We start from the raw sequence: 14,275 nt of genomic DNA, 5'->3' as shown, positions 1-14,275 counted from the left end.
CTAAAACACACTTAAGTGAGTTTTTGTAATTTCAAAAGCAGAGATCAAGGCTAGAATAAATTTTATATTACATTGGAGCTCTCCTTTAATTTTTGTGTTTGTGTATATCTGTATGTATAGCAAAGATCACTTTCAAAGATCTTCTAGAGATTTTAGTCACTCTAACATGTGTGCCTATTTTTTGCCAAGAATCCAGAGTCCAAGATTTTGAAAAAACTATCCAGTTTTTAGTCTTAGATATTTTCTTAGTGTATTTAGAAATAGTGCGGAGGTCATTAGCAGAGCAGCAGTATTCCAAATATTTATTTATAGTAGATTTTTAAGAAACGGGAGAGGTTAGTAGGGACTAGGTAATTTTTTTTTTATGTGTATCTATCTTGTAGACAGAGCTACCACGGTCATCCTGATACTTATACTGGGGAGAATGTTCTAGCTTTCAAAATCATATTTTACTGAGTACCTGCTTGTTTACTCTTTAATCACTAGTACCTTTCAGATGATACTTAAAAATTGTGAAATGGTAACTTAATTAAGAGAAAATATGCTTATATTATAAGATTAAGTATCTTTTTTAATTTCACAATCTGAAATACTTCATGATCTCGGTGTGAATTTCTTATCCTTTTTATCCTAGGTAGTGTGGTGTGGGATTTTTACACATTTTCTCAAATGTGCATAGTAGTAGTGGATGTGGGTTCAATAGTTTTATGTCCTAAAAAGAAAAGAAGTCGGTTATCCTAACAGGGCAGACCACATGAGCCAGTAGATAGGATGCAGCACAGGGAGTAAAACCTGTGTTTTATTCCTGGCTCTGCCACTGCCTCTCTGTGACATTAGGTACAACCTCAACCTCTTGCTGCATTTCATTTTCAGTCTGGGAAAGGAGGCTAAAACCCACCTTCATAAAGAGCTTCTGGATGTATTGATGAGACGCACAAAATTATATCTATACTATATTAAGATCTTGGTTTCTGCTTTGTCTCATTAGAGTCAAAACTATACCTGGCATGATTTTATGTAAAATACTAACATACGCAGTCCCCACTCTGCTTAGTAAAGCTATATTCTATGGATTGTAAAATAAATGCCTTAAATGATCACCTAGAAGTTTGCCTTGCTCTACTTGAGCAGCTATGAACTGGCTTCAGGTCATCCAAGTAATGTCACACATGTCTAAGATATCAGACTAAGATGATGGCAGAAGAAAGAGATGCTTGATGAATTTTAAAAACTACTTAACAAGCAAGAAATATCTTCCTATGCAGTTTACAAAACCAAATCATTCTAGTTGCACAAGTATAGCAAGTTCCAGATGGTTGATACAACACTGAAGTATTTCTTTTTGAGGGATGTTTAAGAAGAACATGTTAGACATGGCAGTATTGAGGCAGCATTTAAGCATTAATCTACTAGTAGTTTCATATTTCACCAGTGCCAAATGTTAAGGGGTTAGGTATATATTGTATAAGAAACTGCGTTTGAAAATCTAGATCGTAAAGGTTAACAAGGTGTTGTTGGAATGCAAGTACTGAAATGCAGTGCTTTGGTGGAGCATTGGTTGTCCTTATGTCACTGATAACTGGTAGCTAGGATAAACAAATGTTCGTTAAATTATTTTCCCAGAGAAACATGGTTTTGGGGCAAGCATTGCTATTGCCTCTCTTCCATTTATTCCAAACAGCCAGTAGCCCCACACTGAAGATTTCAAGCCCTCAACTTTCCAGTCACACCTGAATTGTAGAGTTTTTAAAGGTGAGGTTTATACTGGTGGCAGTTATGAAGTTTGATAAACTGATCAGTCTCTATCATAATGCAAGATGAAGAGTCATTTGATAATTTATGCCTATATAGATATAAAACAAAATAAGAAAATACAGTAGGACCTTGCTAATATACGCTGACTGCGGAACCAGTCTTAATTGTTAAGAGCCTGAACCAAACGAACTGAAGCCAATGGACTTCGTATCAGACCCTAAATGACCAACTGAGGAAACAAAACAGGGATTCTACATCATAAAATGTAGCTTTTATGTACTTCATTACTTGCACAAAATATGACGACAGCTACTGCAGTACTTAAGTCTTTGTAACCTACCTTGTGCGTACGTTATAAGGGGAGCGGGTGTGCCATTACAAAGAGGGTTTCATTGTCCTTCTCGCAGCATGTAGCCAGATATGGAATTCACTGCCACAGGAGGGTAGACTCAGCTGAGACTCAATAACTTGTGATCAGTAGCCTGCCTAACTACAAATAGAAATAAGGATAATTAAATCTCATGCTTCAGTCTGACAGTTGATCACTGTAGGGGTTAGGAAGGAATCATTTGCCCTTGCGTCGTATTACACATTTACTCAAGCAAGGACATTATGAAGCTTTCACCTTCCTCTGATGCATCAGCACTGCCAAAGGAAACATACTGGACTTGATAGACCAGTGGTGCGATCTGTCATGGGAAATTTTATGTAGTGGTACTTTATCTGTCATTTGCCAGGAAATTTGACTTTACTGTTTTCTTATGAAAGTTTAACAAAATAGGCTTAGTGGGATGTTATTTCAATAGTAGAAGGAAATGTGAAGTTTTCATAATATCAAAGTATTAAAAAAGAACATTTCTCTTGCGATATGTTACTGTACCAGCTGATTACTACTTACCAAAAATAAAGTCTTTAAGCTGCACCATTCATGTTATCGTACTGGTGCTGCTACCGGTTTCTGGGTTGATGTCATCACAACAGCTGTTTGAGCACTGTCATCTGGAGAGGCAACTGGGCCGACAGCTTTCTAACAGCACTAGTCAATTCTTGCTAAATACATTTTTAATTTACTTTTTCTATAGTAAGTCTGAAAACCTAGCTAATGAGCACATGGGAGGGAATGTGCTGACTGGTTCTGTTTCAGATGTTGGCAAAACATTTGAATGGAATAGCTTCAGAGGCGCCCTGCTATGCTTTATGAAGTGCAGGGCTTTTCCATCTGTTGGGTGGGTTCATTATTGCAACAAGAGTCATTTTAAGGACAGTGTGATTTACCCCATTTTCTTGTGTCTGTGTTTAAGTCAGACCTTTTTAAAGTGGAATTTGTGTGTGGTTGAATTGATTTCTGGTTAGCCTGATTATTTATCATGGTAAATATTAAGCTCGCATTTTGTTTAAATAGGGTTAGTGGAACATGGTCGCAACTGGGCAGCAATAGCCAAAATGGTTGGAACTAAAAGTGAAGCTCAGTGTAAAAACTTCTACTTCAACTATAAAAGGAGACATAATCTGGACAACCTCCTTCAGCAGCACAAACAGAAAGTGAGTAAATCATACTGGATTAAATAATTTTTGGAGAGAATTGGGTTTGGTCTAAAGTTAGGCCTTGAGGCTCACAATAGAAACTTCTTCAGCCTCCCATTTTGTTTCATTTCACCTGTTTTTGCTCTGCACCTTCTAGCACTTGGTGCTGCTTTTCATTGCCCAGGTAGATAGACGGTTTAGAGGTATTAGTCACTTTAAATGTAAAGGTCAGTAGTAACATTATTTTGCATTTTTGGTATAATACATTTCCTCCTGAGGAATTTCAAAGTGTTTTGCAAACTCACCTGTATAGAGGGGCTTCATCCACCAGTAACATCTTTGGACTGAAACATGTAGCTATTAAACAACACCAACAGTGCAAAACAGGTTAGGATAGCCAGTGGAACATCAGCAACTGAATGTTGCTGCACATATAGCCAAAGTAAAACACCAAGGATGGGATTTTCAAAAGCACAGTGCTGGCCTAATTTAAGTTAATATCAGCAGGAGGAGTTTGACTTAAGTGGTAGCAGAGTTAGGCCAGTGCTTACAGCCTTGGAAAATGAGTGGATTATGGCACAGTGACACTAGTTGGAGTTACTTACATATCTTAACAAGTGAAATAACTACTGGTTCTGCTTGTATCTGAAAGCTTTTGTGCATTTGACAATACTGTATTCCTCTTTGGCCCCCTGCAGTACTGCCTGAGTTAAAACAAGGTGTAAATCAATGCAGAAAGAAACATCATTGCTAATTAGGGGGTTCTTTAACTTCTGAATCTGATATAAAGTGGAGAGAGAGTGCATTTAAAATTAATATATGGAAGTTTTCAAGATGGAGTAAATCTCAATTCTTTGTGTCTTAGTCTTCACGAAGGCCTCGTGAGGAGCGCGATGTATCGCAGTGTGAAAGCGTGGCGTCAACGGTCTCTGCTCAGGAGGATGAAGATATCGAAGCATCCAATGAAGAAGAGAATCCAGAAGACAGTGAGGGTAACTACTGAAATGTCAGAATTGGTTTGGAAGGAAACTCCTACTAGCACTAAAATGATCCACCATTTTAGTTGCCTGTGATGTTTGATCACCTGCAGAAGTTGTCACTTAAAATGATCAAAAAGTTACTCTAATTAAAATAGTCCAGTGTAGTTTTCAGACTCTTACTGTAGGGTTGAAGTTTAGCAGATGGGATTACTATATCTATGTCTGAATAAACTTAATTCTGAAGCTGACTGTGAAGAGTTACAAAAGGATTTCACAAAACTGGATGACAGGGCAACAAAATGGCAGATGAAATTCAGTACTGATAAGTGCGATGTAATGCATGTTGGAAAACATAATCCCAACTACACATACAAAACCACTGGATCTAAATTAGCTACTACCACTCAAGAAAGAGATCTTGGAGTTATTGTCTATAGTTCTCCAAAAACATCTGCTCAATGTGCAGCAGCAGTCAAAAAAGCTAACAATGTTAGGAATCGTTAGGAAAGAGGATGCATTATGATATTTTCTGTTTTATAAACGGAGTATATAAATCCATGGTATGCCCACACCTTGATTACTGCATGTGTGCAGTTTTGGTTGCCCCATGTCAAACAAGATATATTAGAATTGGAAAAGTACAGAGAAGGGCAACAAAAATGATGAGGGGTATGGACCATCTCCCATAGGAGGAGAGATTAAAAAGACTGGGACTGTTTAGCTTAGAGAAGAGGCGACTAAGGGGCAATATAATAGAGATCTATAAAATCACGAATGGTGTGGAGAACGTGAATAGGGAAGTGTTATTTACCTCTTCACATAACACAAGAACTAGGGGGTCACCCAATGAAATTAATAGGCAATAGGTTTAACACAAAGATAAGGAAGTACTTCTTCACACAACACACAGTCAACCTATGGAACTCATTGCCAGGAAATGTTGTGAAGACCAAAACTATAACTTGATTAAAAAAAGAAATAGGTAAGTTCATGGAGGATAGTTCCATCAATGGCTATTAGCTGTGATAGTCAGGGACACAACCCCATGCTCTGGGTGTCCCTAAACCTCTAACTTCCAGAAACTGGGACTGAACAACAGGCGGATGGTTCACTCTATAAATTGCCCTGTTCTGTTCTTTCCCTCTGAAACATCTGATACAGGCCACTGTTGGAAGACAGGATATTGGTCTCTGTGGACTATTGGTCTGACCCAGTGTTCTTAACTTGATCGTACTGACAGCAAATGGCTACATAAAACTGCCCTTGTAAAAAAAACATGGTGAATCATGAATTTATAGTCTTTAGCTAGTAACTAGCCTCTGAAAAGTTTCAGGCAGGCAACTACTTACCAGCTTTTTGTGTTGCAACTGTTCATAATTACAGAATCCCCATCAAATCTGTATTTGGCCATCCTTATGTAGAACTGTATCCAGTAACATTCATAAACTATGAATCAGAGTATTTGACTTAATGTCTCAAGCTGCTGATGTCTGTATGTTATTCAGAAAATTGTTCATCTATATAAAAGCCAATAATAATTAGTAATAAGGTTTTTCAAATCATAGAGAAGCTTTAACAAGTTAGAATTGATGCGTCTTTAAATTTTACCAGATCCATGTGTTTAACATAAAAGATTAAAAACCCTTTTGGTGAATTTATCCATTAAAACCTGTGAAGTCCCTTTGCTTTGTGGTTCTGTTTAAGCATTTTACCAGGCGTGTACTTTGTCTATAAAAGGTTACATACGTTAAATGACAGTTGAGAGAACCTAAACCTTTCAGTTAACTGGTAGGCTGTGTAGTGCTCTATCTGCTCTGCAGTAGACATCAGTTGAATGGGAAGGGCATGTAGACACTCCTTCTAAAAATACCAAAAGCTTGTGAGGATGTTATATTTGAACTAAATATTTCCTGTAAAAATGCTTTTTAAGCAATGAGGATTGATATATTAAAATAAGATTTCTGAATAGAATCTGTTGTGCTATATTATGCAACCATGGTTTTCTCTCAGCATTTGTAGTTTATATTAAACTTTGTTATTAAATGTTTGTTAGGGAATTTTGCCTTAAGATTCCAGTTTACTGAAGTTATTTCTGTGGGACAATGATTAGAATGAAAGATGAATAAAAGTTACCATTTATTTTAAAATGGTACAAAATGTTGTTAATAATGCTAATTTACAATTCTTCCTATAGATTGAAAACCCTAGTTTGTCACTAGCTGTGATGCACAGCATTGTTTTCTGAAAATTTGTCAACTCTGCTGTGTGAAAGCCTATAGCAGACTTTTTTTCATGTTGCAGCCTGTGTTTCAGTGTCTGGATTCCAATTTTACAAGTATATCAACTCTTAAAATGAAGAAATTTTAAATGTATAGCCTGTGGCTAATACCTAAAACTAAAATAAGTTTTTTTGAAAGAGAGATTTCTGCGCTAAGCAATAAATCTGTGTAATTCATGTTTGAAAATGAGTTGCTTGGATTGTTCACAAATGATGAAAAGCTTCCCATGTAAAGTCATCACTTGCATTAGGTGTGAAATTAAGTGGTGAATGATTTCTTTGAGGCAGAGGCTTGTAGTCTTATTTGTACTGTGGGATACCTCATATATTTGTGGGTGCTGTAAAATGAGAGCCATTATTTGCTGTCCAGTTAGAGCGTGTTAATTATATTTTGAGTGCTTATGCAAGAATAATGTCTTTCAGGTGCTGAAAATAGTTCAGATACAGAGAGTGCTCCATCTCCTTCACCAGTGGAAGCTTCCAAACCCAGTGAAGATGCGATGTCCGAGAGCTCTGCTGCTCGGATAACCACTGAGACAACAGCAGAACAGGAATCTGCCATTAAAACCGTACCTAGCACATCCCCCTCCTCAGCAGCCCAAAGTGCACAAACAGCTGAAAATCAGAATGTTGAGCTCCAAGTTAAGGAAGAAATAAGTAATGAGGCAGAGGAGCCAATGGAGATGGACAGTAGAAGCCACCCAGCTGAAGCTAAGCCTGTGCTCAACCTTCCAGTGCATACTAAAGCAGAACCTGTAGATGCTGAAATAAGGTTACCAGAGAACATTCAAGTGAAAATAGAGAGTGATACCAAAGAGAGGGATTTGGAGAAACCCAAGGAAAAGTCAGAACCTGAGGAAATGGATTTCAGCCTGTCACAACAGACTAATCCAGCAAGACCAGAGCCCAATTCAGACAATGATTCTAGTGCTACTTGTAGTGCTGATGAAGATGTTGATGGGGAACCCGAAAGACAAAGGTGAGTTTAATTATTCAATTATGAGAGAAACATTAATTCCACCTTAGAGAGAAGGTGGGTGAGGTAATATCTTTTACTGGACCAATTTCTGTTGGTGAGAGAGATAACCCAAATTCTACTTGGGATGTCTGTGACAAAGGATATTCAGTTACTTTTAAACTACTAGAGATCTCTCTCTCTCTACACACGCATACACACACACACGGAAAACATTCTTTTTTAAAAATCATATTACGTAGCTGGAAGACACATTGTTAAAGCAAAATATGGAACACTTCCTATGTTTGTGTGTTCTTCATTCTACCACTAACCCTCACTCAACTCCGTGGTTTGAACTTTGAGATTTTTAGTGTGTGTGCACGTGTGTACAATAAAAATATTTTGTAGTTTAAACATTAACACCCATTTTTCAAATGGCTTATTTGGCACCATGTTCTTTTGAATTCTGCTTTCCGGAATGTGGACAAGTGTCATGAGTGGTGGTGATACTTGGTTCTACAAGCAGTATCAACTCCTACTGGGAAAAGGGGCTTTCAGAAAGAAAGGTATATGCTCTCTCAGAAAGGAGAGTCCTAATGCTTAGTGAGGGGAAACGTTGATCTAACAGTATGCCCAAAACCCAGACAAAATATCTGCCTTCAGCAAGGCAAATTATAGCCTGAATTCTCTATGATAGTCTGGTGGATGGCCAGCCATCAAAAACCACACTCCTGCCTGGAAAGCTAAAGGAGGAAGGAAATTAAGCCATCTGGGGTCTGTGCCGAGAATAGGCTACATGTACATGTTAAGCAGTTTTTTGGAAAGGATAGCATCTTATTGAAAACAATGAGAGAAACTTTCCAAAGCAAAACAAAAGGCTAGATATTCCTGTCAAGAGTCTCCATGATATGTAATCCTGTGTTCCTCTTCTGAGGGTTGGGGAGAAACTATTGTTGCTTCAAGATTTTCTGGCACAGAACAAAACTATTTTTCAAAAATCAATTGAGGCAGGCAGTGATCTATCCCAAAACTAAAGTGGTAATTTGGAAAGTCTTCCCCACATGTATCTTCTAAGAAAATTGGAGAGAATTCTCATTTTAGTTAAACTGTAAAGTGGTTTTGACACACTGCATTATGTACAATGTACAAATCCAGAAAAATATATTTTGAATCTCCTTTATTATAACTTTAATTAGTTTAAGAGTGTGATGTAATGGAGAGTTTATCTGTTTTATGTGGAAAGTCGTGATGATTCCTCATTCATAGAAGAGATTATTCTGAGTTATGCCAGTATGTTACTGTTGTCACAGGGTACCTGAAGAAGCAGAGACCCAGAATTTCCCCTATTCTAAGCTGTATAGGTTCTTACACCACACTCATCGCTCTAGTATCTGAGCACATTCCAATAGTGCATTAAGCGACTGACGTAACATCTGTCACGTTTATTCTCATATCCTCTCCCCAGGGGGAGAAGTGTGTTTAGGGAGTGTCTTGTTTAGGTAGGGTTTTATTAAATATACTTGTTGCTATGTATTACATTAAAGAAGGCAAGGTTAAGGAAATGCACCATGCACTTTGAGCGGAAGGTGGTAGTGATTGGTCATAGTTCCAGAGTCTTGGACTGGTCCCCAAGAAAGCTGTGTCTCTGCACAGACAAGCTTTAGGCTTTATTGTAGAGAGTTCTATTGTACCAGAAGATTGATGTTGTTGACCACGGTCTTCTAGGTATCCTGAGCCCAGGCCACTGAGTCCCTTGAAAATAAGGACTGAGACCTTGAACTTAGTTAAGAAATTCTGTGGGAAGCCAGCACAGGGAGTGGAGGGCATGTCTAATGTGCCTGAGGTTTCCTGTGTTGCTGAGGAGAGACATTGCAGTGTTCTGTATTAGTTGGAGTTTCCTAAATACGGCAGTCTTCATGCCCAGGTATATTGCATTGCTGTAGTCCAGCGAAGAAGTGATAACGGTCTGACTGACTAACCCCAACTCTTTGTACACCAGGGTGGGACAGAGTCTCCTAGCCAACTGGAGATGATAGAAAGCATTACTCATGGCTGCTGCTATGTGGAAGCTTAGTGTCCGTGAGGAATCAGTACTCAGATCTAGACTATGGACCAAATTGACCAATTATGGCTGTGTACTTTCAGCCAAAGGAAACTGCACTGTGACTGCAAACTCTTAATTGCTTTCCTTTGCCTGCCAGCATCACCGCTGTCTTGCTCAGGTTCATCCTCATCTGTGAGCTGATCTTGTCCAAGCATGGGGCTGTTATGGTGGTAGCCGTGTGGTCTCATGTTGTGACAGATAGGTAGAGATGTGTGTCATCTGCATATTGCTGGCACTTGAGTACATGTCATCTGACCAGTTCACCTAGTGGCTGCATGTAGGTGTTGAATGGGACCAGAGAGAGAACTGATCTTTGTGGGACTCCAGAATTGAGGGTGTCTATTGGTGAAGGTGAAGTTTCCAATCACTGTTTATTGGGTGTGTCCCTCCAAGAAAGACTCAAACCATTTTAACGCATTACCTTGGACTCCTGCCACCTCTCTCGACATATTGTGAGTGACAGTGACTACTTGATCTTTTACAAGGCAAAATGGTGACAATAGGTTTGTTGAACTCGAGGAATTGTGGCTGAAAAACAGGAAGAGTAAAAACTGTGGTGAAGGTTTCAGAGTAACAGCCGTGTTAGTCTGTATTCGCAAAGGGTGAAGGGTGCTTTACAAATGCACTAGACGGGTTTTAATTAGCATAATAATTCCTAACGTAAAGTTGAGAAGAACCTACAAAATGGGATTTTCAGTAGGTATTGTCATAATTTTTAGGGCAATTCTATTGCTTCCCACATCCTGTGTAACGGTAAGTAATCTTAACTTGCATAGGAGTCATCCTACACTTAGCCAGTAGTTCAGACTAGTGGTGTACAAGTGATGATAAAGCACATCTTCCTCTCAGATTTAAGCAAAGAATATATTAGACCTTTTTTATTCCTCTGAGAATTTAGGTAGTCTGCTACAGTCATGATCAAAGCTCTAAATTTTATAATTTGTTGATGCATTTTATAGTGGAAGTTCTACCATGTTAAATAGGACTTTTCTCTTCATTTTATTGATTTCTCAGCAGATATTTGTACACTGAAAGACTTTTCATAGAAGTCCTGTAAGCTCCCAGAATTTCAAAATGTAGAGCAAGAGTTCATAGTCTTCTGATGTGAAGGAGGCTTTATCCCTGGAAATATTTAAAACTAACTTGGATAAACAATTGGAAAAATATAATGTAGAGGAAAAAATATGTATAACATGACTTCTGTCTTAACTATCACCATTTTACTTATAGATTCATAGATATTAAGGTCAGAAGGGACCATTATGATCATCTAGTCCGACCTCCTGCACAACGCAGGCCACAGAATCTCACCCACCCACTCCTGCGAAAAACCTCTCACCTATGTCTGAGCTATTGAAGTCCTCAAATCATGGTTTAAAGACTTCAAGGAGCAGAGAATCCTCCAGCAAGTGACCCGTGCCCCATGCTACAGAGGAAGGCGAAAAACCGCCAGGGCCTCTTCCAATCTGTCCTGGAGGAAAATTCCTTCCCGACCCCAAATATGGCGATCAGCTAAACCCTGAGCATGTGGGCAAGATTCACCAGCCAGATACCCAGGAAAAAATTTTCTGTAGTAACTCAGATCCCACCCCATCTAACATCAACTAAAGAAATTAACAGACAAATTCTTATTACTGCTGCAGAATTAAGGAATTTAAAATTAGAACATAAGCAGACTTATTGAAATGTTGCCATCCACTTGTTCTGGTCTCTGGTGTGCATTGTACTGTGTGCTATTTTGATGTACAAAAGGTTATGTTCTTTTTCAAGTGGTTGCAGCATGTATTCCATTCAGGTTTGGTCTTGTGGGTATTTATGCAACTTTTTGCTTTTACTTGCTCTTTGCTTTTCGGTTATTTAATTCAATAAAGGAGTACTTTTGTTTGTAATCCTATCAAGATCTTGCACTTTGTCTAGTTTTAATTTTCTGCTCTCTCCTCCTCCAGAATCTTCACTATGGATTCAAAGCCTTCACTGTTAAACCCTACTGGATCTATACTAGTATCCTCCACAATAAAACAAGGGCAGATGGATTTGCAACAACTTCACCATCGAGCTGCTGTCATACCACCTATGGTACGTTCTTAATGTCATTTGAAGGGGAATCTGCAATATCCATAATTTGTTTTATGTTACATTTTGTTATGAAAAATATTATAGAACAAGAGAGAATTTATTTCTTTGTTTTATCACAGTACATTTGTGATTGAGTTTAAATTACAATGATAACTGCAAAAAGAAAAGGAGTACTTGTGGCACCTTAGAGACTAACCAATTTATTTGAGCATAAGCTTTCGTGAGCTACAGCTCACTTCATCGGATGCATACTGTGGAAAGTGTAGAAGATCTTTTTATACACACAAAGCATGAAAAAATACCTCCCCAGGAGAGCATCGCATTGGTGGATGTGCAGGTGAACGAGCCTCTGATAGTGTGGCTGATGTTGTTAGGCCCTGTGATGGTGTCCCCTGAATAGATATGTGGGCGCAGTTGGCAACGGGCTTTGTTGCAAGGATAGGTTCCTGGGTTAGTGGTTTTGTTGTGTGGTACGTGGTTGCTGGTGAGTATTTGCTTCAGGCTAGGGGGCTGTCTGTAGGCATGGACTGGCCTGTCTCCCAGGATTTGTGAGAGTCTTGGGTCATCCTTCAGGATAGGTTGTAGATCCTTAATAATGCGTTGGAGGGGTTTTAGTTGGGGGCTGAAGGTGACGGGTAGTGGCGTTCTGTTATTTTCTTTGTTAGGCTTGTCCTGTAGTAGGAGACTTCTGGGAACTCTTCTGGCTCTATCAATCTGTTTCTTCACTTCTGCAGGTGGGTATTGTAGTTGTAAGAATGCTTGATAGAGATCTTGTAGGTGTTTGTCTCTGTCTGAGGGGTTGGAGCAAATGCGGTTGTATCGCAGAGCTTGGCTGTAGACAATGGATCGTGTGGGTGTGGTCAGGGACAGTCTCTACGTAAAAGAATAAATGGACACAAATCAGATGTCAAGAATTATAACATTCATAAACCAGTCGGAGAACACTTCAGTCTCTCTGGTCACGCGATTACAGACATGAAAGTTGCAATTCTTCAACAAAAAAACTTCAAATCCAGACTCCAGCGAGAAACTGTTGAATTGGAATTCATTTGCAAATTGGATACAATTAACTTAGGCTTGAATAGAGACTGGGAGTGGCTAAGTCATTATGCAAGGTAACCTATTTCCCCTTGTTTTTTCCGAACCCCCCCCCCCCCCCAGACATTCTTGTTTAAACCCTGGATTTGTGCTGGAAATGGCCCCCCTTGATTATCATACACATTGTAAGGAGAGTGATCACTTTAGATAAGCTATTACCAGCACGAGAGTGGGGTGGGGGGAGGTATTTTTTCATGCTTTGTGTGTATAAAAGATCTTCTACACTTTCCACAGTATGCATCCGATGAAGTGAGCTGTAGCTCACGAAAGCTTATGCTCAGATAAATTGGTTAGTCTCTAAGGTGCCACAAATGCAGAACAGTTAGCTTTAAAAACACCCAGAAAAGTTCTGATGCTGCCTTTGAAGTCTATAGAAGTAGATTACATCCTTTGACATGGAGCAAGTAGACATGAGTTATTGTTGGCAAAAGAGAGCTACTTTGGTAAATGTTTGATATGTATTATACAGATATTATGTACTTATTTTCTTCCCTTTTAGGTCTCTTGTAGCCCATGTAATGTACCTATTGGAACACCCATTAGTGGTTATGCTCTCTATCAGCGGCACATTAAAGCTATGCATGAGTCAGCATTGTTGGAGGAGCAGCGCCAGAGGCAGGAGCATATTGATATGGAGTATAGAAGTTCTGCAAGCCCATGTGGCACCTCCAAGAGCCCTAATGTTGAGTGGGAAGGTAGGCGACGTCTTTTTTGAAAACTCAAGAACTAAGCAACCCTAGATATTGAAACATGGGTCAACTTCTGGATTATAAACTGCAAGAATCAATTACTGGAATCTACTAGACCCTTTGCTAATGTTTCATCTCTGTGTATGTTGATCACCAATTTCATGGAATAGGTTTCATAAAGTAATTAGCAAGCAAATTACAAACTGCCCTATAGTACCTTACATGTAGTTGTGTGAAGAGAAAAATGCATCCTACTGGAAGCCCTTCTGTTAGGAAAGGGTGTACCAAGAACCTGGAACTGTGGCAAGGCAGTAAACTAGTCTAGAATTAATGTGGTGGATGCAGTGATGCTAGAGGTGCTGTCATCTGGTCCGCGAATGCTTTGAGAGTCAGTGATAAAATCTCTTCCAATGTTGTACATCCTTGGGTGGACCAACTTAGATCCTTAAATCAAACTTATTGAGTTAACCTACTGAGAACAAAAGAGAGACAAGGTGAGTGAGGTAACATCTCTTATTGTAGCCCAATTTCTGCTGGAGAAAGAGACACGCTTTTAGCTCCACTGAGTTGTTCTTGAACAAAGACCTCTTCAGAATGTTGTTAAACTTAAAACTGTTGTTTAGGACTGTGGTTCTCAACCAGGGGTACGTGTACCTCTGTGGTACCTAGAGGTCATATAGGGGGTACATCAACTCATCTAGATATTTGCCTAGTTTTACAGCAGGCTACATGAAAAGCAGTAGCAAAGTCAGTGCAAACTAAAATTTCATACAGACATTGACTGGTTTATACTGCTCTATATACCATACACTG

General features: G+C 39.0%; 1 protein-coding gene across 10 annotated transcripts in view; it reads left to right on the top strand.

Annotated features, from left to right (window-relative positions):
- NCOR1 (nuclear receptor corepressor 1) overlaps positions 1–14,275 on the top strand; it is a 116,156-nt gene that overhangs the window by 67,884 nt on the left and 33,997 nt on the right. For all 10 annotated transcript variants that reach the window (XM_074974688.1, XM_074974687.1, XM_074974684.1 and 7 more), the window contains 5 exons: positions 3,158–3,297; positions 4,145–4,271; positions 6,961–7,516; positions 11,546–11,675; positions 13,273–13,468. In XM_074974688.1, the coding sequence (XP_074830789.1) occupies positions 3,158–3,297; positions 4,145–4,271; positions 6,961–7,516; positions 11,546–11,675; positions 13,273–13,468 (1,149 nt within the window). The remainder of the gene's footprint in view (positions 1–3,157; positions 3,298–4,144; positions 4,272–6,960; positions 7,517–11,545; positions 11,676–13,272; positions 13,469–14,275) is intronic.

This window comes from Natator depressus, chromosome 17, assembly GCF_965152275.1.
Source record: "Natator depressus isolate rNatDep1 chromosome 17, rNatDep2.hap1, whole genome shotgun sequence".
Classification (NCBI taxonomy): domain Eukaryota; kingdom Metazoa; phylum Chordata; order Testudines; family Cheloniidae; genus Natator; species Natator depressus.
This window is presented reverse-complemented; position numbering and strand designations above follow the sequence as displayed.